This window comes from Podospora pseudocomata, assembly GCF_035222375.1.
Source record: "Podospora pseudocomata strain CBS 415.72m chromosome 2 map unlocalized CBS415.72m_2.2, whole genome shotgun sequence".
NCBI classification, from domain to species: domain Eukaryota; kingdom Fungi; phylum Ascomycota; class Sordariomycetes; order Sordariales; family Podosporaceae; genus Podospora; species Podospora pseudocomata.
In genome coordinates this window covers 2,373,860-2,399,639 of record NW_026946366.1, presented here as the reverse complement: position 1 = coordinate 2,399,639, position 25,780 = coordinate 2,373,860, and the positions used below count along the sequence as shown (strand labels likewise).

At 52.9% G+C, this 25,780-nt stretch overlaps 13 protein-coding genes across 13 annotated transcripts; 8 read left to right on the top strand and 5 right to left on the bottom strand.

The window, feature by feature from the left end:
- Positions 1–26: 26 nt before the first annotated feature.
- On the bottom strand, positions 27–2,290 carry QC762_0044260 (uncharacterized protein; the record flags this gene model as incomplete). Its single annotated transcript, XM_062883403.1, has 3 exons — positions 2,001–2,290; positions 1,397–1,924; positions 27–1,292 (listed from the first exon to the last, which is right to left on the bottom strand). The coding sequence occupies exons 2-3, from the start codon at positions 1,583–1,585 to the stop codon at positions 27–29; spliced, it is 1,455 nt and encodes a 484-aa protein (XP_062746256.1). The 5' UTR covers positions 1,586–1,924; positions 2,001–2,290.
- Positions 2,291–3,686: 1,396 nt separating this feature from the next.
- Positions 3,687–4,849, top strand: QC762_211600 (uncharacterized protein; the record flags this gene model as incomplete). Its single annotated transcript, XM_062888059.1, has 3 exons — positions 3,687–3,731; positions 3,799–4,274; positions 4,354–4,849. 3 exons carry the CDS (start codon positions 3,687–3,689, stop codon positions 4,847–4,849), a joined length of 1,017 nt encoding a protein of 338 aa, XP_062746255.1.
- A 130-nt stretch (positions 4,850–4,979) lies between these two features.
- Positions 4,980–6,708, bottom strand: QC762_211595 (uncharacterized protein; the record flags this gene model as incomplete). The annotated part of the gene is made up of 2 exons (XM_062888058.1): positions 5,727–6,708; positions 4,980–5,661 (listed from the first exon to the last, which is right to left on the bottom strand). The coding sequence occupies exons 1-2, from the start codon at positions 5,729–5,731 to the stop codon at positions 4,980–4,982; spliced, it is 687 nt and encodes a 228-aa protein (XP_062746254.1). The 5' UTR covers positions 5,732–6,708.
- QC762_211590 (uncharacterized protein) lies at positions 6,606–7,913 on the top strand. Its single transcript, XM_062888057.1, has 2 exons — positions 6,606–7,224; positions 7,303–7,913. The coding sequence occupies exons 1-2, from the start codon at positions 6,919–6,921 to the stop codon at positions 7,435–7,437; spliced, it is 441 nt and encodes a 146-aa protein (XP_062746253.1). The 5' UTR covers positions 6,606–6,918; the 3' UTR covers positions 7,438–7,913.
- Positions 7,914–8,162: 249 nt separating this feature from the next.
- QC762_211585 (uncharacterized protein) lies at positions 8,163–9,404 on the bottom strand (the record flags this gene model as incomplete). Its single annotated transcript, XM_062888056.1, has 2 exons — positions 8,163–8,476; positions 8,576–9,404. The coding sequence occupies 2 exons, from the start codon at positions 9,402–9,404 to the stop codon at positions 8,163–8,165; spliced, it is 1,143 nt and encodes a 380-aa protein (XP_062746252.1).
- A 791-nt stretch (positions 9,405–10,195) lies between these two features.
- SEC59 (dolichol kinase) lies at positions 10,196–14,378 on the top strand (the record flags this gene model as incomplete). Its single annotated transcript, XM_062888055.1, has 2 exons — positions 10,196–12,157; positions 12,214–14,378. The coding sequence occupies exons 1-2, from the start codon at positions 11,638–11,640 to the stop codon at positions 14,376–14,378; spliced, it is 2,685 nt and encodes an 894-aa protein (XP_062746250.1). The 5' UTR covers positions 10,196–11,637.
- On the bottom strand, positions 10,249–11,251 carry QC762_0044210 (uncharacterized protein; the record flags this gene model as incomplete). The annotated part of the gene is made up of 3 exons (XM_062883402.1): positions 11,117–11,251; positions 10,476–11,056; positions 10,249–10,321 (listed from the first exon to the last, which is right to left on the bottom strand). The coding sequence occupies exons 2-3, from the start codon at positions 10,664–10,666 to the stop codon at positions 10,249–10,251; spliced, it is 264 nt and encodes an 87-aa protein (XP_062746251.1). The 5' UTR covers positions 10,667–11,056; positions 11,117–11,251.
- Positions 14,379–15,024: 646 nt separating the features above from the next.
- Positions 15,025–17,370, top strand: dak1 (dihydroxyacetone kinase Dak1; the record flags this gene model as incomplete). Its single annotated transcript, XM_062888054.1, has 2 exons — positions 15,025–16,741; positions 16,793–17,370. The coding sequence occupies 2 exons, from the start codon at positions 15,025–15,027 to the stop codon at positions 17,305–17,307; spliced, it is 2,232 nt and encodes a 743-aa protein (XP_062746249.1). The 3' UTR covers positions 17,308–17,370.
- Positions 17,371–17,488: 118 nt separating this feature from the next.
- EHD3 (3-hydroxyisobutyryl-CoA hydrolase) lies at positions 17,489–19,361 on the top strand. Its single transcript, XM_062888053.1, has 2 exons — positions 17,489–17,813; positions 17,894–19,361. Exons 1-2 carry the CDS (start codon positions 17,673–17,675, stop codon positions 19,313–19,315), a joined length of 1,563 nt encoding a protein of 520 aa, XP_062746248.1. The 5' UTR covers positions 17,489–17,672; the 3' UTR covers positions 19,316–19,361.
- A 370-nt stretch (positions 19,362–19,731) lies between these two features.
- On the top strand, positions 19,732–20,417 carry QC762_0044170 (uncharacterized protein). Its single transcript, XM_062883401.1, has 3 exons — positions 19,732–20,047; positions 20,114–20,125; positions 20,316–20,417. Exons 1-3 carry the CDS (start codon positions 19,821–19,823, stop codon positions 20,317–20,319), a joined length of 243 nt encoding a protein of 80 aa, XP_062746247.1. The 5' UTR covers positions 19,732–19,820; the 3' UTR covers positions 20,320–20,417.
- A 728-nt stretch (positions 20,418–21,145) lies between these two features.
- QC762_211550 (uncharacterized protein) lies at positions 21,146–22,702 on the top strand (the record flags this gene model as incomplete). Its single annotated transcript, XM_062888052.1, has 1 exon — positions 21,146–22,702. One exon carries the CDS (start codon positions 21,146–21,148, stop codon positions 22,700–22,702), a length of 1,557 nt encoding a protein of 518 aa, XP_062746246.1.
- A 133-nt stretch (positions 22,703–22,835) lies between these two features.
- Positions 22,836–25,216, bottom strand: COX6 (Cytochrome c oxidase subunit 6). Its single transcript, XM_062888051.1, has 5 exons — positions 23,996–25,216; positions 23,780–23,825; positions 23,595–23,712; positions 22,933–23,519; positions 22,836–22,883 (listed from the first exon to the last, which is right to left on the bottom strand). The coding sequence occupies exons 1-4, from the start codon at positions 24,175–24,177 to the stop codon at positions 23,398–23,400; spliced, it is 468 nt and encodes a 155-aa protein (XP_062746245.1). The 5' UTR covers positions 24,178–25,216; the 3' UTR covers positions 22,836–22,883; positions 22,933–23,397.
- On the top strand, positions 24,710–25,756 carry QC762_0044140 (uncharacterized protein; the record flags this gene model as incomplete). Its single annotated transcript, XM_062883400.1, is given in 4 exon segments — positions 24,710–24,715; positions 24,731–25,060; positions 25,160–25,252; positions 25,742–25,756. The coding sequence occupies 4 exon segments, from the start codon at positions 24,710–24,712 to the stop codon at positions 25,754–25,756; spliced, it is 444 nt and encodes a 147-aa protein (XP_062746244.1).
- Positions 25,757–25,780: the final 24 nt, after the last annotated feature.

Sequence of the window (25,780 nt, the reverse complement as noted above, 5' to 3'; positions counted from 1 at the left end):
AACTTGCGGCTCTGGCCAAGCGGGTATCACTGACAGGTGGTTTTGTGGTGTTCGTTGTTGGAAACCAGAGTCCTCTCTTTTTGCGCCGTTTCGGGAACGAACTCTTCGACCCTTTGGCTCGACTCCTGGCTTTGAGTTCGAATTTGGTTCAAGTGGCTCGAAAGTGGCACAAATGGATCTACCAACTGCGCTTGCTGCGACTGCCAACTGGAGCTCGAGATATCTGGTGAGGTGACCTGTGGTGAATCAGCTCGCGGCGCGTTGCTCACACTTGGGATGGAGGAGTTTTCGATGGGTGCAGGCGTGCGGCGTTGTTGGCTAATCGCAACTTGACTATCTCGATTCACTTCGCTGCCTTGGTAAGCCTCAGCCACAGCGGACTCCACTCCGCCGAAGGGGTCGTTGCTGAGGTGAGGGTAGTCGGGCTGCGTCAAGAACCCCGACACGGAGCTGCTCTGTGACTGGTTATTCTCGTCTCGAAACGCCTGTGGCGTGTTGTGGTTGGCAGATTGATGTAATGGATCAGGTTGGCGCGATGGTATCAGAGACTCTGATATCGTCCCCTCGTCGTGGTCCAACGTTTTCGATACTTGAGGTTCTTCTTCCCGGCTGGACTTTTGTTGCTCCTTGCGCTGTTGCTCTTCTTGCTGGCTCTGCCCCACCTTCTGCTGGTACTCTTCGACCTGCTGCTCACACTCTGCCCGCTGCGATTGTTCGCTCGCGACTTGAGAATCCAACGCTTGTTGCTCCTCACGCTCGAGGGAACCCACTCTCCGTCCTTGCGATTGGCTAGCCAGCACAATCTCCGAGATCGTTGAACTGAGCTCCGACTCGCCAGTGGCTTGGGAATCAGGTATGGTTCGCTGGCTGAGAACCTTTCCAGATGAGGCCTCGTTGCTATCGATATGGGATGTGGAATCGAGCTGACTGCTGTTTTGAGACGAGAGCTGAGATGCTGTAAACAACTGATAGTCGTTAGGATCCACTTGTGACGGCGGATGAATATCCAGTACAAGCTGCCTCCCTGCCTTGTCAGGAATATTATCAACTTCAACCCCAAGCTCTAGCTCTGGCGATGTATAGCCTGAGTCGTCGCCCTTGGCCCTCTTCGCAGGTCTCGCGTCGTCTTCCTCGTTCTCGTCCTCGGCGGCTTCGGGCAGAGAGCTTGCTGATCGCTTTCTGCTCTCCTGACCTTCCCCAGCGAGGAGCTTCTTCTTCTTCTTCTTCTTCTTCTTCTTCTTCTCGGCCTCCCACTCGTTGATGGCTACCTCGTTTACGTGTTTGGCAGGCTCCTAAGAAGAGGAAACACCCCATGGCGGTTAGCGCGTCCCCAGGGAATTGAACGAGACAAGCAGCTTTGACAGGCAAGCTAAACAGCACAGGAATCATCAAGTACCCAGGTTGGATCGTAGGTCTGCCCCTCGGGGCTATCCTCCCAGTCTATCAAGTACAGGAGCTTGCCGCGCTCGACCTTCTCGTCGAGGATGCTGCGGACTTGGTACTCCTCTTCAGGAGTGGGATCGCGAGTGGCCTTGCGATGTCTGGCTTTGGGCGGTTTGGACTTGGCCTTTCTTCTGGCAGGCATTGGCAACCTTTTAACAGAATGGGCAAGGCTGCCAGTGGGCTTCCGCGACGGGACGCGAACTCGTACTACAGACCGGCGACCAAGCGCCTTGGTGATTGTCTTGGGTATTTGGGAAGGCTGCGACAGCCGGGCCTTTGGCACCGAGTTAGCCACGCTTTGGCAAGGGTCCTGTCAATTGAGTACACGCGTTGATTGGTCAGCCTTACCTAGCTCGGGCGGGTCTCTGGGAGGTCACGTGCTCAGGCGCTTCGCTTGGCTGTGGGCCGTCCAAGCAAGTCTCTGGTTGTGGGTTTGCAAGTGTTTGTTTTCGCGTCGAAACGGTTCTTGGTGCTGGGATATCTGGGTTCGCTCACGGCGCTGGTCAGTCTATTTCTTTGTTTGTAAGCCCGGCCCCGGCCCCGGCTGGTTTACTTACTTGCTTGTTTGCTGGCGGAAAATGGTGCTGGCAAAAGAACGGAAATGGAAAAGGTTGTGGGCTGCAAGGTAGATAACATGTAGGTCTCTCCTCGCGGGTCAGGTTAATTCAAGGTCTTCTCAAGAATTTCACCTGCCCCCCAGCTTACAGTGGCTCCCTTTGCGGCTTGGAAGATTGATGGCCGACTGTCGACAGTCGACAATGAAGAGTAAATGACCCGCCTGCTCTGGTGAGCCACGATATCAGAGGAGTCTACCTATCAAGCCGAATCACATCTTAGCTCCAGACTGCGGAGAAGATTATTCCATGACCTCTTCATCAAGCAGCAGGCAGCAGACAGGCAACATCGGCAAGAAGCTAGTTCTGGCCGTTGAGACTCGGCTGTAACGACAAACGTTCAGAAACCAGCCGTTCACACAAGCCAGGCTACACAAGCACTCACCTGTGCAAAGGGACTTGGGATCACAGATATGTATGTAGTTTGCGTCATGCCCCTCACACCCAAAAAGTTTTGATTCATGTTAAAGTTGGAAATGTGGCCAATCACTCATCTCTTTCTTCTCTTGGCCCCCTCCTGGACATCACCTGGCTCGGTTGTTTCAGGAACTACTGTGTCATCTACGCAGAGTATCACTGATGGCGAACCGAGTCTTTTATCTGCGTTCACCGTACCTGCTGCTTTTCCGACTTCGGTGTTTCAGAACTACTATGGTTCGTAGTCACAAAAGTACGCCCTTGGGTGATCCTCGAAAGCTGACCTTGACTGTCTTGATATCAGTCACCCCTGGGCCGACCACGGACAGTCAAGCTCAACCCGTGATTATTGACCCGGTGTCAAACGTGACCTTCCCTTTTAACCTCACAAACCCAGACAGAACACCGACTCATGGTCTGGACCCAATTCTGTATCCCCCAGCTCTAGCCAACCTGACATACAAAGATGCCAACACCCTAGTCCACGATGCCATCAACTCAATCTGGGCCATCTTGGAAACCAACACATCAGACAACTGCTCCAAATGCACAGCTTCCCTGTTGGTCGGTCAAACCGTGGCCAGATTTGCGCCTGCGTGGTTGCCTGAGGTTATGATATCCCTTTGCATTGGGACAGGATTTCAAACAGCACCTGTGTGTGAGCAGACATACCAGGCCGCCACTTACGGCGCCCCATGGATACAAGTGTTGACTTTTGCCAATGTATCGGGACTGGATGGACAGTATATCTGCGCCTGGCTGAGTCCTACTTTCTGCCCTCCACCTACGGTCGTTCCATATAAAGTCCAGTTTCCAAAACCAAGGCCGGAAAAAACCAAAACACCATCCAGGAGCGGGAAAAGAGTCAAGGTCCTGCACCTGTCGGACCTTCACCTGGACACCCGATACAAAACTGGTTCTGAAGCAAACTGTACTGCTGGGATGTGTTGCAGGATCTCCTCAACCCACTTTTCGAACTTGAACTCAACTCAAGCTGTTATCAATCAGCCGGCACCACTTTTTGGTTCTTACAAGTGTGATTCTCCCTACTACCTAGCACTTGCCGCGCTCCAATCCATTCAGCCCCTGACTGGTGTTTCAATCGAGAACCCGCCAGCGTTTACTTTGTACAGTGGCGACTTGGTTGCCCATGAAATAGAAAGTGCGAGCGGAAGAGAATATGTACACTCCACGGAGGTGTCCGTTTGGCAAATGTTCAAGGCATACATCGGGGGGCCCATCTATGCGGCACTTGGTGTAAGTTTTTATGTTGTCTCCTCCATTTATCTCTAATCAAGATTGTCAAGTTACTCACGAAATCCAGAACCACGACTCAGTCCCAACCAACCTCGAAAGTCCTCACTCCATCGACCGCAACGGGCCTCTCGGCCAACAGTTCTCCTGGCACTACGATCATATCTCCAAGCTCTGGGAGCACTATGGTTGGATCGACAATGCTACTCAGACCCAAGCTTCTTTGCATTACGGCGGCTACTCTATTGGCCATCCGCTGGGCTTGAGGATTATTACAATCAACACCGATTTTTGGTACCAAGCCAATATTTTTGCATTTCTACATGCTGACAACCCAGACTACTCGGGAATTTTCTCCTTTCTCGTCGAAGAGCTTCAGAAAGCTGAGGACGAAGGCCAACGGGTATGGATCATGGGCCATGTGCCCACCGGCTGGCAGGGCCAAAATGCTCTCCCTGGGGGGTCGGATGCTTTCTATCAAATCATTGAGCGATACTCTCCGCATGTAATTGCTAACGTGTTTTTCGGTCACACCCATGAAGGCACGTATTTGATTCTTGATATTGCTACAAGGGCCTCCAAACTGACTTCAATTCCTGCCAGACCAAGTTTCCATTTTCTACAGTAACAATGGAACTTTACAAACAGCATATGATGCTCTTGTTGCGGCATGGACCGGCCCCTCATTGACCCCGTTAACCAACCTGAACTCGGGTTACCGCCTGTACGAAGTCGACACTGGCACATGGGAAATATTCGAAGCCTACACTTACTACGCTGACGTCAACACCTTCACTACTCTCAATGGTACAGGGCCGGTCTTCCAACTCGAATACTCTACACGCGAGGCCTACAGTCCAGCGGCAGACTGGCCCGAGGGCGAACCTCTAAACGCCACGTTTTGGCATCGAGTCACAGAAGCCATGGAAAAGGACAAAGGGCTGGTCAGTCTGTTCAACACCTACCAAGGGAAGAGTAGTATCAGGAGTCCAAACTGTACAAGTGATGCTTGCGCAGCAGGGAAGATCTGCTACATAAGGAGTGGCAGCACTGCCTTGGGAAGGGCTTGTCCGCAAGGCTTTGGCAGTGTCCAAAGCCCATACACCGGCGTCAACTTCTGATAAAGACTGTCTTTCATAGAAAAGAATAGATCGTGTGTTGTCTCCTAAACGCCATATGTTGCTGCCAAGGTACATCATAACATCCCAAACCTAACAGAAGAAACGCCCGTCTCAAAACATCCCCAGTCATCTAGAAGAAAATCACCAACCCCAAAGCAAGCCCCCACATCAACCCCCTCTTGAGCGTCAAGCTCCCCGCCTCAGCAGTAGCAAAAGCAACTTTCTCCTCCGTCCCAGTAGGCACATTAACCCCCGCCGGGGCAGCAACAACACCAGCAGCCGACGCACCACCACCCTCAACAACAGCCTCCTCCCCATTCCCATCCCCAGACTCACCCAAGAGACTACCGCTCAACCCAAAGTCAGGCCCCTCCCCAGAAGCAACCAGCTCCCAAGCACCACCCCCCTCCCAATCACCCCCGGAAACAGCCGCAACCCGTCCCGGCTCACCATTCACCGCAGCACCAGCCTCAACCTCAGCCTCAGGCGCAACAGTAGCCCAAACACCATTGCCCACCACAACAGCAGCCTCCGTCCCCAAAACATTCGGGCAAGTGATCGTAACAGTCGGCTCGACACACCCGGCACACTTGACGGCAGTCTGGACAAAGTTGGGGGGGATCCCGCTCTCGGGAACAGACCAGAGGTTGGCATCGCCAGTGAACTCTTGCATAATCGTATAAGTAGCATCCCAGGAAGAGCTCGCGTCGGCAGCGATAAAGTTGATGGCCCATTCACGGGTAAAAGTAGGCTCGGGGGGGTCGCAGGAGAGGAGAGAGGCGGAGTATAGTCCGTGGGTGCCTATCCACTCACTTTTACTCTCCATCATTAGACAACCGGTCGATATATATCACAGAAAGGGGGGGAGGAAGCTTACGACATGACGACGATGAATTTAGAGTCTAAAAGGAGTGTAGTAGTAGAAGAACAAGTCAAAAAGAGTGACTTAAGTCAAAAGAGGTTGTCTGTCAAGAAAAACAAAAAAAACACAGAGAGCGACTACGGTTGAATGATCCAAACCTTGAGGAAAGAAAAAGGAGAACAAGAGCTCGCCATGGTGGTCGTGTCTATCGTGGCTTATATGCCAGAACAGAATCACTCGATCACCCATCTCTGATATGAAACTGTTATCTCCCACGCCTGAGTAATTTGGACGGCCGTCCCGAGCTATGTTGTGGTGTCTTGGTTCGGGAATGGGGGCATATGAGAAGCATTCCTACGTCGTCGGTGAGGAAGCGGGAGACGCGACCACATGAGGGACTGAGCTGGGACGATTCTGAGACGTCGGGATGCCAGTGACGAACACAAAAGTAAACCAGAGCGTAGGGACCAGATAAGAGTCGCGTTGAAATGCACGTACAGCAGCAAGTGTTCAAGAATTATCACAGTGATGGAAGTTGGGCAGCCCGGGCCTGGATCACAGATCACGAATGCCAACGACACCACGAGAAGCCCACATCAACAAACGTTGCAGATCACAGCTTGACGGCAATGACTTGATTGATAGCAGAGCAATCGCAGCACTTGGCAGCAAAATCACAGCAATCAATCGTAATTCTTGATAATCCAGGTCCCGAGAAGCCCTCAACCAGCCCCTCCATCCCCATCATCAACAGCAAACAAAAAAAATTGTCTCCAATCATTCAGCATTTAACACCCACAGAGGAAAAGGTGCAAAACTTCCTATCAAGGATTTCAATCTCCGGAGCGCGACTCTCAGATGAGGGTCAGGCAACCAGACGCCGTGGGATACTAGCGACGGTCGTGGCAGCTCCGTGAATACTTTTTGATCTAAAGAAGAAAAAGAAGAAACCGTCAAATTCGCACCGCAAAATCTAAAGATATACCCCAAAACTTTTCAGTGGGGTCCGGGTCTGTGCTTTTTTTCTCGGCGCGACACGGCGCCCGCTTTTTCGCCCCACACACATGTCTGTATCTTATCTGAATCTTATCGCACCCTGCCATCTTCCACCGCCTTCTCCAGTCGCCGCAGTTCAACCATCAACCCCATCATCACCACCCTTCCCGTCCTCCCACATCCCCCCATTCCCCTATAACCCCCGCCCACAATGGCCTCAGAAGACTATCGCGCCGCAGTCCCCGGCACCCTCAAACTAAAAGGCGTCTCCAACAACCCTGGCGCCATAAAAAAGAAGAAGAAAAAATCCAAATCCAAACCCTCCGACCTAGAAAAGAACCTCTCTACCGGTCCCCCAGCAGACAAACCAACACCCGAACCCACCCCCGACTCAGAAAAACAACTCCAATGCCGCTCACCATCCCAAGAACCACCACCAGAAAACGGGGAGAACGACGATAATGACCCCCCAAAGACAGAAGCAGAGCGCAGGTTCCTAGAGGCAAAGCGCAAGAGGGTATGCTTCCACCACCCCCCCACCCCCCCCAACCATCCCATCCTTCAGTGCTGTTACTGACGGGTGTTGTATCAATAGTTACAAGAACTCACCTCCTCGGGCAAACTCCGCCCCGAACTCCTCAAAACCCACAAGCAGCGCGTCGAGGAGCTGAATTCCCACCTCTCCAGGCTGAGCGAGCACCACGATATGCCAAAGATTGGGCCCGGTTAAATCACATCACGCCTGTTTGTTGTTGAATGTCCGGGAAAAAAAGGGGGCACAATTCCAACTCGAGACATTCACCAGAGACACCTTGTTTACATTACTTCTCCATGCTATTTTCGATACCCAAAATCACTCTCATAGCGGCCATAATAAATAAAGCGAGATCATGCGCAATCACTACCTATACTTTTGGAGTTCCAAAACATGGCAGAGGCTAGGGATTCGAATGATGGAGAGAGATATAATTCGTAGGATCACAATCTCACTCATGTCTCTTTTTGTAATGTCAATAGTATTCCTCTATCATCATGTCAGCATAGCTACAGCAAAAGCTGCTCCCTACCCATCCATTGATCCCTCTAATCCACCAATTATAATACCCGTATATATGTACATTCCCTCCCTTCTCTCTCTCTGTGCATGTGTTTGTGTTCCATCTATGCCATATGTTTCCCTTTTGTTACCATGTGTATATCCCTCCCGTAATGAATGTGATGCCTGCGCCGGCCGTGAATGACGCAGTACGGCTCGCCAAGAAAACAAGAAATGATGAACCCCAAGACCCTGAAAATAAAACCAAGACCCATTGCGATGCAGAACGACAGAAAGAAAAGAACCACCATCAGAAAGAAAAGAGCCGCCACCATGAAGCACCCCAGCTCAATGCCCGCCAGGAAACAAACAGGGGGCCCCCATTCCCACCCGGTTTGTGTTCGCACCAATTCCACCCACTAAATCAGAAACATGCCCATCGCAGCAATAACGCCCGCCAACAACGACCCCTTTTGCTGCTTCTGCATCCCGGGAGCCCCGTTCTGGAGGCTAGGGGTAACAGTCGGCTCCTCAGCACCCGCTGGCGTCGTCTCTACCGGGATGTCATAGACAAAAGTCGTCGATGTGACAGTGATGACATTGCCATTGGAGGTCTGAGTGAAAGTGGTGACGATAGAGCTAGAGGTACGTCTCGTGTTGCTCGTGTTGGGAGGAGGTGTAGAAGTAGACGTCTCCTCATCAGGCAGGATGGTAGAGGTCGTCAAAGTCGTTTCTATGAGGACTATTAGCAATCACTCCAAATTCATATCAACGAGCAAAACGTCGAGCAAAACGTCGAGCAAAACGTCGAGAATTAAAAAGCCGAACGTACCTCCATCAACCGCAGAAGACAACACCTGCGATGAAGAGGACGACGACAACGACGAAGAGGACGACGAAGCCATAGAGGTGGAAGACGCACCAACAGTCGTCCGCGGCACAGAAGAAGAAGGGTCATCCGGGGGAAGAGTGTTCCCTGTGGGACTCGTGAGGGACGTACCAGGTTGTGTAGTAGGAGTAGGCTCGGGAGTGGGCGTGGGAGACGGCTTGCTGCTGGGAGTGATGGCCGAGGTGCTGGTTGGGGTGGTGGTGGTGGTGGTGGTGGTGGTCTCAACTGGGGGCACAGAACTAGAGGACGTTGAAGTTGTGGGCTCGGGTTCAGGCACGCTAGTGGAGGTTTCGCTCGAGGTCGAGTTCGCGTCCCGCTTGGCCAGTTGGACAATGGACGTTGCCAGAGCCGCATTGGCTTGGTGAACGGCCGCAACGGCATCGCGCTCCGATGGCCAGACACCGTCCTGGAACTTCTCGGGGAAGTACCGGTGGAGAAGGTCGTGAAGAGACTTGGGCGATGCCGCGTTCAGTAGAGTTGAGAATGATGAATCCCTTGAGGCATCGGCGACCTCTTGCTGGCCTTCGGCCTGATGGCACGGCATCTTCCACCGCGGGTGAGGGCCGGCCATGGCCACACCGGTCAACACCAGCCATGTGAGGCCCAAGACCAACATGGCTCTTCGGCAGAAAGTCATGGTTTTGCGTCGAGGTTGTGGTTGGCCGTCCTCGAGATCCTTTGGTGTCTGGATGGCAGCCTTCTCGTCGATGTCGACAGAGGGAACTGGCTCGTAAGAAGGCAGCTTACCACCGACTGGGCTTGAAGGACTCATGGCTGTTTTTGATAATGCAGAAGAGGAGACGATCAGGTGGGGGGGAGTGCCGAATAGCTGCAGGAAGAGTCCACCGTGATGTATGGCGCTGAATCTCCGCACCTATGGAAAAGCTTGCCGCCGATGTATCGCTCGCACTAGTCTAGGAGATGCCCAGTATCAGACTGCTTGTGTGGTTGTGTGCTGGACGAGACAGTCAGCGACCAGTGATCCAGTCCATGCAACGTCTGGGGTTTTGGTTTGGTTTGCGGAGTTGAGACAAGCAGAAATCAGGTAAGGCCAAGTCTAAGCAGGGAAACCGGGCAGGCACTACGACAAATGTATGACAGACGGCTCTCGGTCTCGGAAGTTGCTCGACAGTGGACGAAAAGGAAAGGATCAATCTGTGAAAAAAGCTTACTCGTATCAAAACCTGAGCCTTCCCAGCTACCAGCCTTCCACGTTGCCGAATTTCCGCTCACAGCTCCACCTTCACCGATCTCTCAAGCAACACCCCCACCGGCAGAAAGCTTGATATGTTCAGCTTGGCTGGGAAGGCGCTGTGGCAGAGTCTGATGTGCGTGGCAGTGGCAACAGGACAAAGAAGGCGGAGGGGAGGGGGGTGGTTGGCGGTTATGTTTGGTAATAATCAATTGGGCTGGTTGGGGATATAAATCCGACGGTAGAATTTCACAAAAACCATCCAGGTGTTCGGCTCCTGAAATGCAGAGAGGGAGCTCGTAGAAGCCTTGATGACGCCGCACTGGCAGGGGTGTGAATTGTCCCCACCAACATCCACAGGGGCGGGAGCAGCCTGGCAGGGAGCTCCTGGAACAGAACCAGAAGAGAACAGAGAGTGACAGAGTCACAGAGCCTTCTCGCCCGCCCGGCCGCCCGGACAAAAGACACAAAGGCTCGACAGCTTCACAGAGGGCTGACTGATCAGGCAATTGGGTCAGTATCTCACCTCGTGTTGGTATTTGAGGCTCGGGATGGATGCCACTCCAGCCTTCGGACTGCAGCCTCCTTCTCTTCTGTCAGCCATTCTTTTTTTTCCTCGTCTTCAGCGGGAGTGGTTGGTGGGGGGCTCACGATCGGGGCTGTCCCACCGAATCGAGGTGCAGCGAGCTGAGCAAGATGTGCCGTTCCACCTCTTGGCAGTCTGGACTAGCGCCACCTCGATTGTCGACAATCACCAGTTCGCAAATGGGAGGTGTTGACGCGGCAGGCGAGAGACACTGCCAGAGAGGCTGCAGTTTCACCGCATGCTTTCTTCTCTTCATGAGCCGCTGCCAAGAGCGTACACACGTGTCCCCAAAACAGGTGGGAAATCCGGCTGTCTGTCATCCAGATTTCGACATGTTTCAACTTCGGATACTGGGCTAGCCAAGGCGGTAACGGACACAAAGTTGGTTAATAACTGCGCTAATTACACTATACCCTAACTGTGGATTTCTGGAAAGTCGTCAACGTCATTGATAAAGACTGTAGTATCCCGACGTGGTGTTCGCCCAGCCGCCATGGACACGAGAATTATTTTATGCGAGCTTTTTCCGGTACCATAGGCCCTCCGCTATCGTCGGAGTCAACATCGATTGTGCTTGGAAACAATTACCAGTAATGATGAGTCTTTTGCCGTCGTGTTGATATTGACGAGATGAGATCAAATGTTGCTATCTTTTATAGTGTCAGGCTCTCATCTCGTATTCATCTAAAAACAGAGCATTATCCACCATCCAAGCAAAGCCTTGAGGAGAAATTGCCAATGCTTGAAGAAGCACAGATACTAGCCGAGAGAGAGCCTTGCCTGTGGTTTCAAATGTCTGAAACACAATTCCTTTATCTCATCAAACACTGTCTTCAGTCAGAGCGCAATGTCTTGAATCGAATGTCGTTGAAAGCCCTCCACACACAGCCACAAGCCACCCCTGAGCCACATCGCGCGTCAAATTCCCTTGAAGCTATGACCACCTCCGTCCCGTCATCAGTGGCTTGACGGCCCGCCGGGATCCAGGGAGTAATTGCATCGTGCGTTCAAGGGGACGGACAGGACACCTCTTAGCTACTTTCGGGCATGTGATAACCGCCTGACAACGCTCCAACGTCAACGTCAACGGCGCCAGCAGACTAACCAGGTGGCCAAACATGTCAGCGACAGTTTTCAACACTGTGGACAATATCTAATCCAGCTTCGGAACCTGCCTAGCTCTTGCAAAACCCCCATGTTGCGCCAGATCGCTCTTCGAGATTGGCCATGCCTGAGCAGTTGCAACCCCCACTAAACCAAACCGCCGCTGAAAATGCGGACGACGATCTCGACACCTTGAGGGTCCTCTCTCGGTCCCCTCACCCTTACCACCGTCAGAGCTTCGAGTTATTAGAACCGTCAGATTGCCTGATTCCGAGCCACGAGCCGTTTCCCTCCCTTGGCAAGGACTCAACACCACCGAGCGACAGCGGGACCGAAGCCGACGATGAACATTTCCTCAAGGGTCTGCCCGCACCAAAAGTAAGGCTACATAAGGGCCTTCGTGGAAAGAATGAACCGCTTTCCGGAACATCCACGCCCTGGCTCTCGCCGGCAGTTCTAGAGGAGGAGGGCAGGAAGACGGCGTTGGGTATAAACCATGGCGAAAAGAGGGTCGCCGCAGAAAGAGTGCGCCGGCGCAAGGAAGTAACACGAAGAATAGCTGAAGTGTTGTTGCTTGGCTTCCAAGGGGGCATCGTGGTTTTGAACCCAGACGCTCAACCTTATGTCAGGATATACGGCAAGAGTATGTACCCTAATAGATTCAGATATTGTAACTCCCGGCTAACAGAATGGCCGCAGAAGTTCTTGCTGTAATAGCGATGCTGCTTGGATTAGCTGCTTTGTATCCGCTGAGACTGGCCCTATGGGCTTACCGTCGTGACACGCCGTCCAAGGCTTTGCCGATTCGTGTTCCGGCAACGTTCGATCCAGCACCACTTCTCTATCCATTCATTACGCCAGTTCTAATATCCTTTTTGGTGGCACAAAATGTGAAGGGTGTCGTATTGCCAAATTTGGTTCTCGGCATAGCAGCATTGCCCAGGGCTCTGTTCCCGGGTTCGCGGTATTGGGAGAGCCTCAGCTCGAGTCACTGGCTGTTCTCGTGCACTCCGCTGTTTCTGGACAGACTCATGGCAACAACCCCAGGATCCCAGCAGGGCGAGATGTCAGCTGAAGTGTTGGTCCTGCTGTATCCATTACACCAGACTTTGTGTCTTATCTTGCACCATCTTACCACGACCAGTCTCTTGGTAGCCGAGCTCCAACTGCTGTCGGTGGCACTCATAAACCTACTACTACTAGCAACCTCTCCCCAGGCAGTTATTTTGCAAGCTGTTTTATGGGGAGGCGGCATTGGTCTCATGGTTCTTAGCGGTCACGTCATTCAATGGGGGATCTCTCTGGCCCGTGTGCCAAAGTGGCGGTTCAAGAGGAGCGAGATACCGTCGAAAGGGGGCTTTGGATTCGGGCAGCTAAAACGGATGCTGTCATCACCAAACGCCCGCCGGCAGCGATCGTCTACAGGGGAGTTCACGTACACGTTCTCCGACTCGGCTCAGTCTACAGATCGAGAGCTTACCACCAAGCCCACCACCCTCCGGGCAGACAGCTTCAGCGAAAACGAAGTCGTGCCCCCCCCAACCCCTGACGCTCCATCCAGTGCTGTCAAGCTCAGCTTTGCCGAGCCATCTGCTAGCCAAAGCGTACCTCGGAGGCGCACTCTCCCTTCCACGGGAAAGCCTGGCCCACGCTCAAAAAGCAGCACACCGTCCGGCCGCCGCAAACGTTCTGCGTCCTCGAGCGTGCGCGCCTTCTTTTCTCTCACCCATAAGCAAGCCACCCTACGCAAGTGGATGTACTCGAGCTACGTCCTCACGAGCATCATCCTCATCATCTTCCTCGGCATCCGGACCTACGTCCAGTACTACGCCCTAGACGGCAACGAACCGATAGGCTGGGCGTTGGGTTATCTCTTTGGCGGGCTCTCACAGTTCCGCTTCCAGGTGGTGCAGCACGACCTAGAAAAATGGATCTGCCTCCCTTTTCGTCTCGAGCCTTCTGACGTCCAATGCTCCTCGGGCTGGATCCAACACCTCCGCCAGTTTTCGTTTGGAGAAGCCAACACGAGACTTATCCTCTCCGGCTACTGGCTGACGATCATTGCGTTCGGCCTCGCCATAGTCTTTAGTCTATCACCAGTCTGCGAGGTGGACACGAGAAGAAAGGTATTTCACTTTATGATGGTGGCCATGTTCTTGCCTACGATTTACATCGACCCTACGTACATCGCTTTGGCGTTGTCACTCATGCTAGCGATATTTCTACTTCTGGACCTGATCAGAGCGAGTCAGCTGCCGCCTTTGTCGGGACCGATTGCGAAATTCCTCACTCCGTATGTGGATGGGAGGGATTTGAGGGGGCCGGTGGTGATTAGCCATATTTTTTTGCTGATTGGCTGTGCTATTCCGTTGTGGCTGTCGCTTGCTGGTCTTGGGAGGGAGGGGGAGGGGTATGTTAGGGGTTGGGAGGTGAGGGAGAGGGAACTGGCGATGGTGAGCGGCGTTGTGTGTGTTGGGTTGGGAGATGCGGCTGCTAGTTTGATTGGGAGGAGGTGGGGGCATAGGAAGTGGCTTTGGGGAGGGGGGAAGAGTATTGAGGGGAGTGTGGCGTTTGCGGGGGCGGTGTTTTTGGGGTTGGGGGTTGGAGGGGGGTGGTTGAGGTTGGGGGGGTGGGAGACTGTGACGACTGGAGGTGGTGGTGGTGATGGTGGTGGAGGGCATGAGAGTTTGATGGGGGTGTTGGATGTTGGGAGGTTGTATAGGGAGTGGGGGAGGGAGAAGGCGCCGAGGATGGGGGTTTGTTCGGTGCTGGCGAGCTTGACGGAGGCGGTGTTGACCGGGGGGAATGATAATGTTGTTGTGCCGGTTGTGCTTTGGGGGTGTGTGAGGGGGTTGGAGATATGAGAGGTTTTTCTCAATATTATAGCGGGAATAGACAAAACACGGCGATAGAGAGAGGGTTGGATGTGAGAGGTAATTAACTGAGTTGTACATGGGTTGGCTTTTTTGCTCGTTTTGTAAATACCCCTTTTTTGGTCGTCTGCGTAGCAAAAGAAAGAAACGAAGACAGCTTATTATTGGTCCATGTATTCCAAGAAAAAGCAGGAGATATATTGTTGCCACACTTGCTGTACCTTGCATTAAAAGCCAATCAATCAACTTTCATCAGGCCGCAACCAAAGATGTTGGGCTTTCCGGAATATTTACCTACTCTCATTATAATTCTAGAACATCAAAATAATTGCCGGCACTCCTAAAACTTTTCCCTCAAACCAAGACCAAAACAGCTGACACACCTCTCACCGTTCGGACGTTTTTATATACCAGAAAGAAACTCACTCGGGCCGGAGTCTGTTAGCCGCGAGCAAGGCTAGGAGAAGGTGACGTCGTGCCCCGCAGTTCAACAACAACCCCCACCAACTACCTCATCGGCCAAGATAGATCCAGCTTTGGTTCATCCGTTTTCCCAACGGCCGGGCAAGCTCTCCCGAACTGGGTTTAATTAAAGGACCCCTACTTTTTATTTTTATTTTTCTGAGCTACTAATCTGATGCCACCTTCCTCCTTGCATCCCAAGGTTTACATCCGATTACTTTACGATACAGTCGTTTTCTTATGCAGGCTTCCGTTCTGGCTGTTACATCACAGTTTGGCTGCTTTACAACGTCGACATCGAGAGATTACAAGGGAGTATACCGCGAGAAGGGAGGTTCCTCGCTGTCCTCCTCGTCTTGTGACGTTGTCGGCATCTGAAGACGAAACTTCTTACCATAACTCGGCAAGCGACTCCGAGGACGAGCCCCTCGCTTTGATACCGCCTTCCCCGACACATTCAACTGCTCACTCACCCTCAATACCACCACCACCATACCACAGCTTATCTTCACCACCTCAGCACGGCCCAGTGTCACCACCTTCACCACTGGTTGCTGACGAAAAGCCAACACCACCACCCATTACACCTGAACCAACAACCCCCACCATGTCCTCCAAACACTTCGACCCCAACCCCACCCACCTCCTCCTCACCTCCCTCCACTCCCAAACTCTCACCAACCCCTCCCTAGCCCTCGACTCCCAAAACAAAATCCTTTACCTCCGCCCCTCCTCCAAATCCTCCTCCCAACGCGTCCATCTCGTCTCGGGCGGCGGCGCAGGCCATGAACCCTCCTTCTCCGGCTTCGTCGGCACCGGCCTCTTATCCGCCGCCGTATCAGGCACAATCTTTGCCTCCCCCTCCGCAGAGCAAATCCGCACTTGCCTCTTCTCCCGCCTGCCCCCCAGTTCCGAAACCTTGGTTACTGTCATGAATTACACGGGCGATGTCCTCAATTTTGGGCTCGCTGTCGAGAAGGCCAAGGCTGCTGGGAAGAGAGTTGAGATGGTGATTGTGGGGGATGATGCCGCTGTGGGGAGGACAAAGGGTGGGAAGGTTGGGAGACGAGGAGTGGCGGGAACGGTCTTGGTGGTCAAGATTGCGGGTGCGTTGGCGAAGAGGGGATATAAACTTGACGAGGTTGCAAAGGTGGCGAGGTTGGTGGCGGGGAATTTGGTTAGTGTTGGGGCTAGTCTTGGGCGGGTCCATGTACCGGGACGGGCGGTGAATAAGGAGGAGGAGGGGGAGAAGTTGGGGGAGGATGAGGTTGAGATTGGGATGGGGATCCATAATGAGGCCGGGGTGGGGAGGGAGAAAATGGAACTGAAGCAATTGGTGGGAAAGATGCTGAGGATGATGCTGGATAGGAATGACAAGGAGAGGGGTTTTGTGAATGTCAATTCGAATGAGGTGGTTTTGTTGGTGAATAACTTGGGTGGGGTGAGTGTACTGGAATTGGGAGGGATTGTGGCTGAGGTGGTGAAGCAGTTGGGTGAGGGCTGGAATATCAAGCCGGTGAGGGTGTTGAGTGGGACGTATATGGCGAGCTTGAATGGGTTGGGGTTTAGTGTTAGTTTGTTGAATGTGGTGAATACGGATATCGGGGGACCGGGAATGATTGAGTTGTTGGATGATGAGTGTGAGGCTACGGGGTGGCCGGCGCAGATATCGAAGTTGACTTGGGAGGAGAGGAATCAGGCTACGAGGGAGGAGGATGCATCGAATGGGGAGGAGGTAGGCGAGAGTGGGTTGAGGGTCGATGCGAAGGCTGCTCAGGAGGTGCTCACGCGGGGGTTGGAGGCGGTGGTTGCGGCGGAACCTGATGTGACGCGGTATGATACTATTGTTGGTGATGGAGACTGCGGTATTGGTCTCAAGAGGGGTGCTGAAGGTTAGTTTATCACCATTTCTTGACGTTGAAACATTGCGCTAACAGCAACAGCCATCTTGCGCCACCTCTCGAGCAAGCCTTTGACTGGCGACGTTGTGATAGACCTTGCCAACATCATCCCAGTGGTCGAGATGGAAATGGACGGTACATCTGGAGCCTTGTACGCCATCTTTCTCAACGCTCTTGTTGCTGCTTTGAGAACAACATCACAAAGCGAAAAGGAGGCATCAGCCAAGGTTTGGGCTGCCGCACTTCGCCAAAGCTGTGAAGCCCTCTCAAAATACACACCAGCTCGGCCTGGAGATCGCACACTTGTGGATGCTCTATATCCGTTTGTCAACACTCTTGAGGAGACAGGAGATGTTAAGAAGGCGGCAGAGGCAGCAGTTGCTGGTGCTGAGGGCACCAAAGGGATGAAGGCCAGTCTTGGAAGGACCGTCTACATTGGCGGTTCTGGGTTTGAGGAAGTTCCTGACCCAGGTGCTTGGGGCTTGGCGAGCTTCTTCCAGGGCTTGGCGGGGATCAAAAAGCTGGAGGAGGATTCGAACGGGTGGGAGAAGCTTTGAATTTTAGGGACATAGAATGAGTGTATGAAATCATCATGAACAATTGATAAGAAGAAACTGTCCAAAAGGAGAAAGTGATGTGCTTGTAAGTGAGGGGCAGCTGGCCAACAGCTGTTAGCGGAAAAATTCATCCGACGTCACCTTCTGACCGGGGCCCCTGGCCCGAAAGAAACACTTGCTTGAGCTTTGCGCGGGCAGCTTCGGGTCATCAATTGGCAAAAAGCTGTGGTTGTTGGAAGAAAGCTTGACGACGACCACCGAAGAACCGAACCGAGGGAGAAAAGGCGTTGGCACAGTTATCACTCTGGATTCCCCCCCCCTCATAGTCCACCGCCAGAGGGCAATCGCCTTTAATTAAATTTTAAATGTTTCCCCAGGCGATTCTTGCCAGAGCAGCGGCTCCATGTCGCGCTGCCGCCAGACCAAGCTCCTCCATCTTCAGAGCCGCCGCCGCCATGCCCCTCAGAGCTAAGCTGCTGCCTCAGCAGCAACCACAATCACGAATGGTACATTCCCCTCCCTTCGTCTGAGTGTCGACACCACCACCACTACCACTATTCTGGTAAACTAATAACCCACCTCCCAGATGTCCTCCTCCTCCTTCGCCCACTTCAACCCCTGCCCCAACGACGACCCCGAAGACGTCCTCTTCCAATCCCTCTATGGCCTCCGCACCATCGAGCTCAACCGCCCCAGCAAGCTTAACGCCCTCAACGGGTCCATGATCCGGAAAATCGCCCCCCGCCTCCTCGAGTGGTCCAAATCCGACATGGCCAACGTCATCGTCATCAAAGGTGCCGGCCGAAAGGGCTTTTGCGCGGGTGGTGACGTCCAGCAACTCGTCGAATGGAACCGAGACCCTACCATTGATGGCCCTGCGAAGTCGGCTGCCTACTTTGCCCAAGAGTACAAGCTCAACCATCTGATCGCCACGTACAACAAGCCATACATCGCCTTCATGGACGGGTTCACCATGGGCGGTGGGGTTGGATTGAGCATTCATGCCCCTTTTAGGATCGCCACCGAGAACACGGTGTTTTCTATGCCGGAGACCACGATTGGGTTTTTTCCCGACGTGGGCGCGAGTTTTTTCCTGCCGAGGATGGCGGGGGAGGTGGGGACTTGGTTGGCGCTGACGAGCGGGCAGTTGAAGGGGGTGAATGCTTTTTATGCGGGGGTTGCGACGCATTATCTGCACAGCTCGAGCTTGAACGCGCTGGAGAGCAGGCTGGCCGAGTTGAGGTTTAAGGACTATGACCAGATGAGCAGGAGGTTGGAGATTGTGAATGATACTATTGAGGAGTTTGTCACGGGACTGCCGTGGGAGGAGCCGATGGCGGTTGCGGGGGAGGTGAGGAGGGCGATTGATAGGTGTTTTGGGTTTGACACGGTGGATGAGATTATGCAGGCTTTGAAGGAGGAGGAGAAAAATGAGGTTACGGGGGAGTGGGCGATGAAGACGCTGAACACGTTGCATTTGAGAAGCCCGACGTCGGTGCATGTTACGTTGAAGCAGATGAGGATTGGGAAGACGTGGAGTATTGCTGAGGCGTTCAAGAGGGAGCATTCGATTGCGACCAAGTTTATGTCTTACCCTGATTTTAACGAGGGGGTTACGGCTAAGTTGGTGGAGAAGCCGAGGAGGGTTCCGATGTGGCAGCCGGCGAGCCTGGAGAGGTTTGCTGAGAAGAAGGATTGGAAGGAGCTGGTGGGTTCGTTCTTTTTGGTGGATGATAAGGGGCCGAAGTTTAATCTGTTGAGCGAGGAGACGTACGACAAGTATCCTTTCAAGAACTTTGGCGTGCCTACCGAGGAGGAGGTGGAGCAGAAGGTGGCCGAGGGCAAGTTCAAGAGCAGAGCGGAGGTGTTGGAACATTTTGTTAGGGAGAGGAGGCAGAAGCAGGGTGTTGAGGTGGTTGTGAGCGAAATTCTGTTGAGGAAGACAAAGGAGGGCAAGAAGGGTTTGACTTGGGTGTATGGGGAGGAGGCACCTGGGCAGCAAGAGTAGATTTGTATAGTGAGTAGAGTTGTATCATATGAAGACACATGAGAGCTCATTTTAAAGTTCACGTCTTTGCCAGCCACACTCCGAACAGGATAGGCCTTGGAGGCATTCGGATCACGGCTGGAAGAAGCCCCACCTGAATTGTATCTGGTGATATCTTGAGCATGTGGTGGTGGAAAGAGTTTGGGCCAACAAGGTAGCATCGTCTTGAGCATTTACATGTCTGTTGGCAGATAGTGCACTGCATCAACCACACTACTGCGTTACCAAGTATCGTTAGCGAGCGTAAACTCATGATGCTATTGGTGAAAGCGCCACTCGATGCGAGTTGTAAATTCTTGTAGTGCCATATGTGGAATAGGCAGTCCTCAGGGGTCTCGATGAGATATCTCTCCTGGACAATTCTGCTCAGCTATAAGAGACAACGCCGCCAGATGATGTTCTCCGTACTTGCTCTCTGTCTTTGGTCACTACTTACCACCCACCTCCACATTCTATAATTCCCACCATGAAACTATCCACCATACTCGGCTCCGCAGCTGTATTCCTGGCCGAAGCCGATCATGTCACCGCCCAACACTGGTTTAGCAGCTGCTCGGGAACCTTCTTCATTGTCGAGCAGCGCTGGATGGTCGCCCAGTGCCAGACCACGTACAACACCATGAGGTGGTCAAAGCTGGATCTGAATCCTTGTATCTCGAATTTCAATGGCAATCTGTTCAAGACGAACGGGGTGTATGTTTGCTTTGGTTTTTGCCACATCCACAAGTACTTACCCGGGTACTGACCCCTCATTCACAGTGTTCCGGGCGGGTACGCGGACTCGTGTGTGGAATGTGGGATGCAAGCGCCGTTCCATATGAGCTGCCGTTGCAAAGACCGGGATGGAAATCTCAAGAGTTACTTCTCGACGATCAATCTAAGTAAGTTGTTTCTGTTCTCTGCTGCATAGACAGCACGATGTTTCTGAAGTCCTAATGCGTGGTTTGATGAAAAACATTAGATGAATTTGTGTCCAACCAGGACGGATGGCTCGAGTGCTATGGTCATTGGTCTCAGCCGCTTTAAACCCCTAGGTAGACAAAATGAAAAGACAGACATCCAAGCCTACCAGATAGGTACCTATCTACAGAAGCTGTCCGAACCGTATGGGCTCGATTTTTCTCGGTGACTGCAACATTGCTGGATGAAGTCCCAAACAGGATGGGCGCATGTAAGTGGGGGACGCTCATTGGCGGAGGTGGATGGGTGCCTGATTTTTGACTATTTCTTTTTGACACAGCCTTCCTATCTTTGTAATCAGTGTTTGTCAGCTTTATTGACTTCAAATATCTTGGAATGATCACAGGGATCAAATAACCTAGAAAATGTACAGAATGGTGTGGTGAAAAGAGCGCTGCTGAGACTGGGAGAGCCTCAGTTCTTGATCTGGGCCTCATTGTACCAGCTTATTCCGTTTACAGCATATTATCAGTGCTCAAAACCGATATTTGATCCCTGGGTCCGAGGCTCTGCCACCATGATGTAGATCCGAACGCCTACCTAACCAGACAAGACAAACGATCGCACTCTATGCTCGCTCTTTCAGTGGATGCCTACTTGCCTGGGAGATTTGAATCTAGTCTTTGTACTCAATGTTTTCTCATCAAATTTAAGCAATATTTAAGGTATCCTGTATATTTCCAGTCCTTTTGATCATTGAACACCATGAAACATACACACTTCTCTCTTTCTTCACACTCCCAAACACCAGACTGAAGTCTCCCTCTAGCAGCACATTCACGCCACCACTGTTCCATCTTGTGAACCACTTGCCATCTCCTCAAGTTGCCAATGATGGACGGTGACCGTACATCACCCCGACGATCTAGCCGCAAACGATCCATCATCTATGCCGACCCAGCAAACGCCTCTCGCCCTTCCAAAAAGCCCAAAACACAACCCCATCAACAAGCAGCCCAAGACGAGGAGCCCGCCAACACTCCATACCTTCGAATCTACTGCCTAGGAAGCAACGACAATGCAGAGCTCGGCCTCGGCCCCAACCACCGCGTCGGAGACGTCAGAGTCCCAACACTCAACCCTTTCCTCTCCTGCCCATCACCATCCGAGAAATCCCTTAAAAAGGGATCATTTCCCACAATCAAAAACAAAGTAGTCCAACTCGCCGTCGGCGGTATGCACTGCGCCGCCCTCACCTCCACAAACGAAATTCTCACCTGGGGCGTCAACGACAACGGTGCCCTGGGAAGAGACACCAGCTCCGCCCGGCTGGAAGAACACCTCAAAAACCTCACCCTCCACGACGACAACTCCTCCACCACCTCTTCGGAACCAGACATCAACCCCCTCGAATCCACCCCCCACCCCGTCCCTTTCCCAAACATCAACCCCCCAAAATGGACCCAAATCACCGCCTGCGACAGCGCCACCTTCCTCCTCTCCACCACCGGCCAAATCTACGGCTGGGGCTGCACCCGCTCCTCCCAAGGCGTCTCCCTCTTCACCCCCCAAACCGCCATCCAACGCACCCCCCTCCCCATCCCCCTGCCTGAACACATAACCAAAATCTCCGCAAGAGGTAACCACATCCTAGCCCTGACCAAAACCGGCCAAGTCTACACATGGGGCCTAGGCAGCGAGCAAGGCCAACTCGGCCGCCGTCTTCCCCAACGCGGAAATTCTCTTCTCTCCTGCGCAGTCACACCGAGGAAAATAAAACTAAAAAACATCATCGACATCGCCGCCGGACCAGACCACAGTTTTGCCGTTGGTGAAAACGGAGAGGTGTGGGCTTGGGGATTAGACAACTACGCCCAAACAGGAGCCCTCACCTCCAACCGGGGAGAAGATGGGGGGGGGTTATTCATTTCGACACCAACCCGGGTTACCAACCTAGAGGGGATACTAAACGGCCGAAGAATAAAATATCTAACCGGGGGAAATAGTCATAGCCTTTGCTTGTTGGATGACGGGAGTGTCTACTCCTGGGGAAGGCTTGACTCTTTCGCCACGGGGGTAGATATTGACACGTTGACAGCACAAAAGGGACAAAAATGGGAGGAGGATTTTGTGGTTAGGGATGGGAGGGGTAGGGCGAGGATTGTGACCTGTCCGGTGAGGATCTTGCCGCTGGGGGAGGGGGAAAACGACAAGATTAGATGGGTCGAGGCGGGGGCGGAGCATGGGGTCGCTGTTACGGTGGATGGGAGGGTGGTTACCTGGGGGTTTAATGCTAGTTGTCAGACGGGACATAGAGGAGAAGAGGAGGAGATCAAGACGCCGAGGGTGGTGGGTGTGAGAAAAGGTTGTTTGGAGGGGGTCAGGTTTAAGTGGACGGGGGCTGGAGGGCATTTTACTGTTTTGGGGGAGGAGGTGGTTGGGTTGTGAGATTTTGGGTAGAGGAAGCCTGGGAATAATAAGTTTGGAGGGGAGATGTGATGGATATGAGGCAAAGGGAAGAGCGGCTGGCATGTTATGAAGATGAGGTTAATAGTTCATGTTGGAAAGGAACAATATCAATGTTTCCGATGCAGGTTAAATATTGTATGGTGTTAAATGTCTTTCGAGACTACCTGGTGTTAGTTGGCCCGCGATAGAGGACAACGGTTGAAAAATACTTGTGCCTACCCTGAAAGCCTGCCATGATTGTGAGCCTGTTACTGCGTATGACCTTAGTCTTTTAACTGTTCCCTGTACGGTGTAAGTGCATCGTGACTGAACTTGAATTCCACGACAGTGTCCGAACCCCAAACAGTTGTCCGAGCTTATTGTCTTCGGCGAGGCAAGGACAACCGCAATACCACATGCAAGAAAAACACAGCCATAACAGAAAATATACACATTGATTTTTATCTATCTCCTTCCTTTCTATCAAGGCAGAGAGATGAGATGTGGTGGACGGGTTTCAGTGGTATCCATAATGATGAACTCTCACACCGAACCGGCAGCAGCCAGCTTTTGCCTTCAAAGTGTCCAAGCCAGCTGTGCAGTCTATGGATGTGTGGTGAAGCGTGTGAGGTTGGCATTTTAAATTCGTCGTCTAGTGAAAGAACAAGAAAGTATGTCGATGAATAGTCGAGCATTTAGTTAGCCTCCTCGGGGTAGAGGTCCTCCTTGAGCTCGATGCCGAGCTCCTCACGAAGGGGCTTGAGCTCAGCAAGGTACTGCTCGTACTGGCCCTTGTTCTCGACCTTGGCCTTGATGCCTATATCACAATATCAGCATCTTGTCTACCGAGGTAGGAATATCCCGCATGGAAAAAGGGGAGAGCAGATCGTACCCTCAAAAACGCGGACTGCAGTGGGGAAGTCGTTGACTCTTCTCGCGGCCCTGAGGGCAGCGGCGAGGACGGCAGGGGAGGGGACGAGATCGTAGGCGAAAGCGTTGTTCAGGTTGCGCTACAAGGTGGGGGAAAGCTTCGGGTTAGCAAGAGCACGCTGGCAAGCTTGCAGATGGCAGGCATACCTGGAGCTCAAAGACATCCTGAACGCTGTCAAACTCCTTCTCGTAGCTGTGTAAAGCTTCATGTTAGCCAATGGGCCGTATCAAGATAGTTGTGGCTGGTGTCTGAGGCCCAGATATGGGGTTCAAGCACAAGGGTCACGTCATGTCGAGGAAGCTAGCTTCAGAGCTTTCCGAAAGCTCTTCCAGGGTGCCCTCGACAGCCAGTCCAGCACTCACCGAGCAGAAAACTCCTCAAAGGTCTCCTCGGCGTGCTCGGAGCGCATGCGCATCGATGTGCTGAAGGTCTTGGGGACGGCGACGGCAGCGCGCACAGCGATAGGCTGGGGCCGGGCAACAACGGTGCGGAAGAAGGCGCTGGAGGGGCCGCGGGCGGCGATGCGGAGGAGGGAGGCCGACATTGTGAATGGTCTGAAGAGAGAGAGGGGATTTCTGTGCAGGATCCGAGACCGGGAGGAGGCAGCGGAAGCTCGACGTCGACGGTGGGCTGGGCCGGGGAAGTGGCTTGGTTACGATTGATTTGATGCAGTAAACTCGGGATCAGAAGCTTGGAGGTGTGCGTGGGTTGCGGTATTCCAGCCAATGACGGCTAATAGAATCGAACCATCTTCGGTTATGCATATCTTTCTGCTTAATCCACTAGCTTTACCGTTGAAACTCGGCCCCGCCATTCAAAGATATTCAATTGACCGATTTCTCCAGCTTTTCTGGGGGGCCATTGTGTGGCTTGTGCCATGTTTGAGCCGTGGCTGAAGCTCGCCGCCGCCTCGGTTGTAGCATAATCTGCAAGTCAGCATCAAGTCGATGTCATTGATCACGACTTGGTGATTTGTTTGTAAGGAAAATTTCCCGAGGTAGTCTCAAGTTACAACCGCCGCCAACACGCCTCTCTTTATTTTGAAAATCACAAAGTTTGTTTTCACTTGTCCCGCAATGAAAGTACGTCATCGACAGCTCCGAAACACACCCGGAACCGGCGGCACCGGGACCGGGACAGTTGGGTTGCAAACCAAGCCGCCGTCCAATCTCCGTGTGCTTGGCATCCGGCCTTTCCGGCCTTCGAAGCACACGGCACGCCGACCCGCCGATCCTGACTGCGAATTGGCCAATGGCGAGGGATTTGTTGTCGTTGATTTGGCGGCGGCCTGGGCAACAGGACAACAAAGCAGTGTCCACCCTGCTCGTCCTGCGATAGGGCCGAGAGATCAAGAGATGTGGGTTTCAGTCAGGCAACGTCTGCAGTGGAAAGGGGGGCAACGCGGAGACGAAGGCAGCGCGGTGACGGTGAGTATGAAGATGCCGTACGACTCGTGCTGGCACATGAAGCGTCTGGCTCCGTGTCCGAACCGTTTCGTTAGGTGAAGTAACAGGTGGTTTTGGCAGGCTATCCGCTGCTCTGGTTTTCAACGACAGTCTCGACCGGACACGGACAAGGCCACTCCTCGATTCCGAGGTCCGGGGTCTGTCGAGGTGTCGGTGGGGCGCTGAAGGTGAGACGAGAGATGCCAAGCGATGATTGGGCCGGCAGAAAAATTGTCAGCTGGAAAATGAGACTTCACATGCAGGAACTGGAAATGAGCCAAGGTGGTTGAGGCTAGCCTTCTTCGCGGGTTCCCCTTTTGCGCCAGGGCAGTCCAGTCTCTGAAAATATTTGGTTTCCCGTGCCCCAGACTTCCACCATCACCACCTTCCGCAAACCTTCTTTGTCGGCGCATCCCCCCCCCCTCCCCAAGGTAATCAGCTTAATCGTTCCTGCTGCTTGGGTGTCGCGACGTTTCTTCTTTTCTCTTCTTCTCTTTGGGTTGTTTGCTGCCGCTGAACCGGCATTTCCCTTCTCTTGTTCCCATCCGCGTGTTCCGAGCAAAACGTGACAGGTAAGCACTTAACACCCCGTCCAGTCCACCGTGTTTTTGTACTCCCCCCTTCTCCCGACGCCTCGTGCTGACTGCTCTTCCTCGCCTTCAGGAGAACATACGATAGATTTAATCGCGTTTTGTCTTCACA

Bases quoted from the DNA above. Each gene is read 5' to 3' on its own strand.
- QC762_211590 (XM_062888057.1), top strand. From the start codon at position 6,919: ATGGCCTCAGAAGACTATCGCGCCGCAGTCCCCGGCACCCTCAAACTA. The intron at 7,225-7,302 runs GTATGCTTCCAC...TTGTATCAATAG, and splicing joins TAGAGGCAAAGCGCAAGAGG to TTACAAGAACTCACCTCCTC.
- EHD3 (XM_062888053.1), top strand. From the start codon at position 17,673: ATGTTTCCCCAGGCGATTCTTGCCAGAGCAGCGGCTCCATGTCGCGCT. The intron at 17,814-17,893 runs GTACATTCCCCT...CCCACCTCCCAG, and splicing joins AGCAACCACAATCACGAATG to ATGTCCTCCTCCTCCTTCGC.
- QC762_0044170 (XM_062883401.1), top strand. From the start codon at position 19,821: ATGAAACTATCCACCATACTCGGCTCCGCAGCTGTATTCCTGGCCGAA.
- COX6 (XM_062888051.1), bottom strand. From the start codon at position 24,177: ATGTCGGCCTCCCTCCTCCGCATCGCCGCCCGCGGCCCCTCCAGCGCC. The intron at 23,713-23,779 runs GTATGCCTGCCA...CCCACCTTGTAG, and splicing joins AGGATGTCTTTGAGCTCCAG to CGCAACCTGAACAACGCTTT. The intron at 23,520-23,594 runs GTACGATCTGCT...ATTGTGATATAG, and splicing joins TGCAGTCCGCGTTTTTGAGG to GCATCAAGGCCAAGGTCGAG.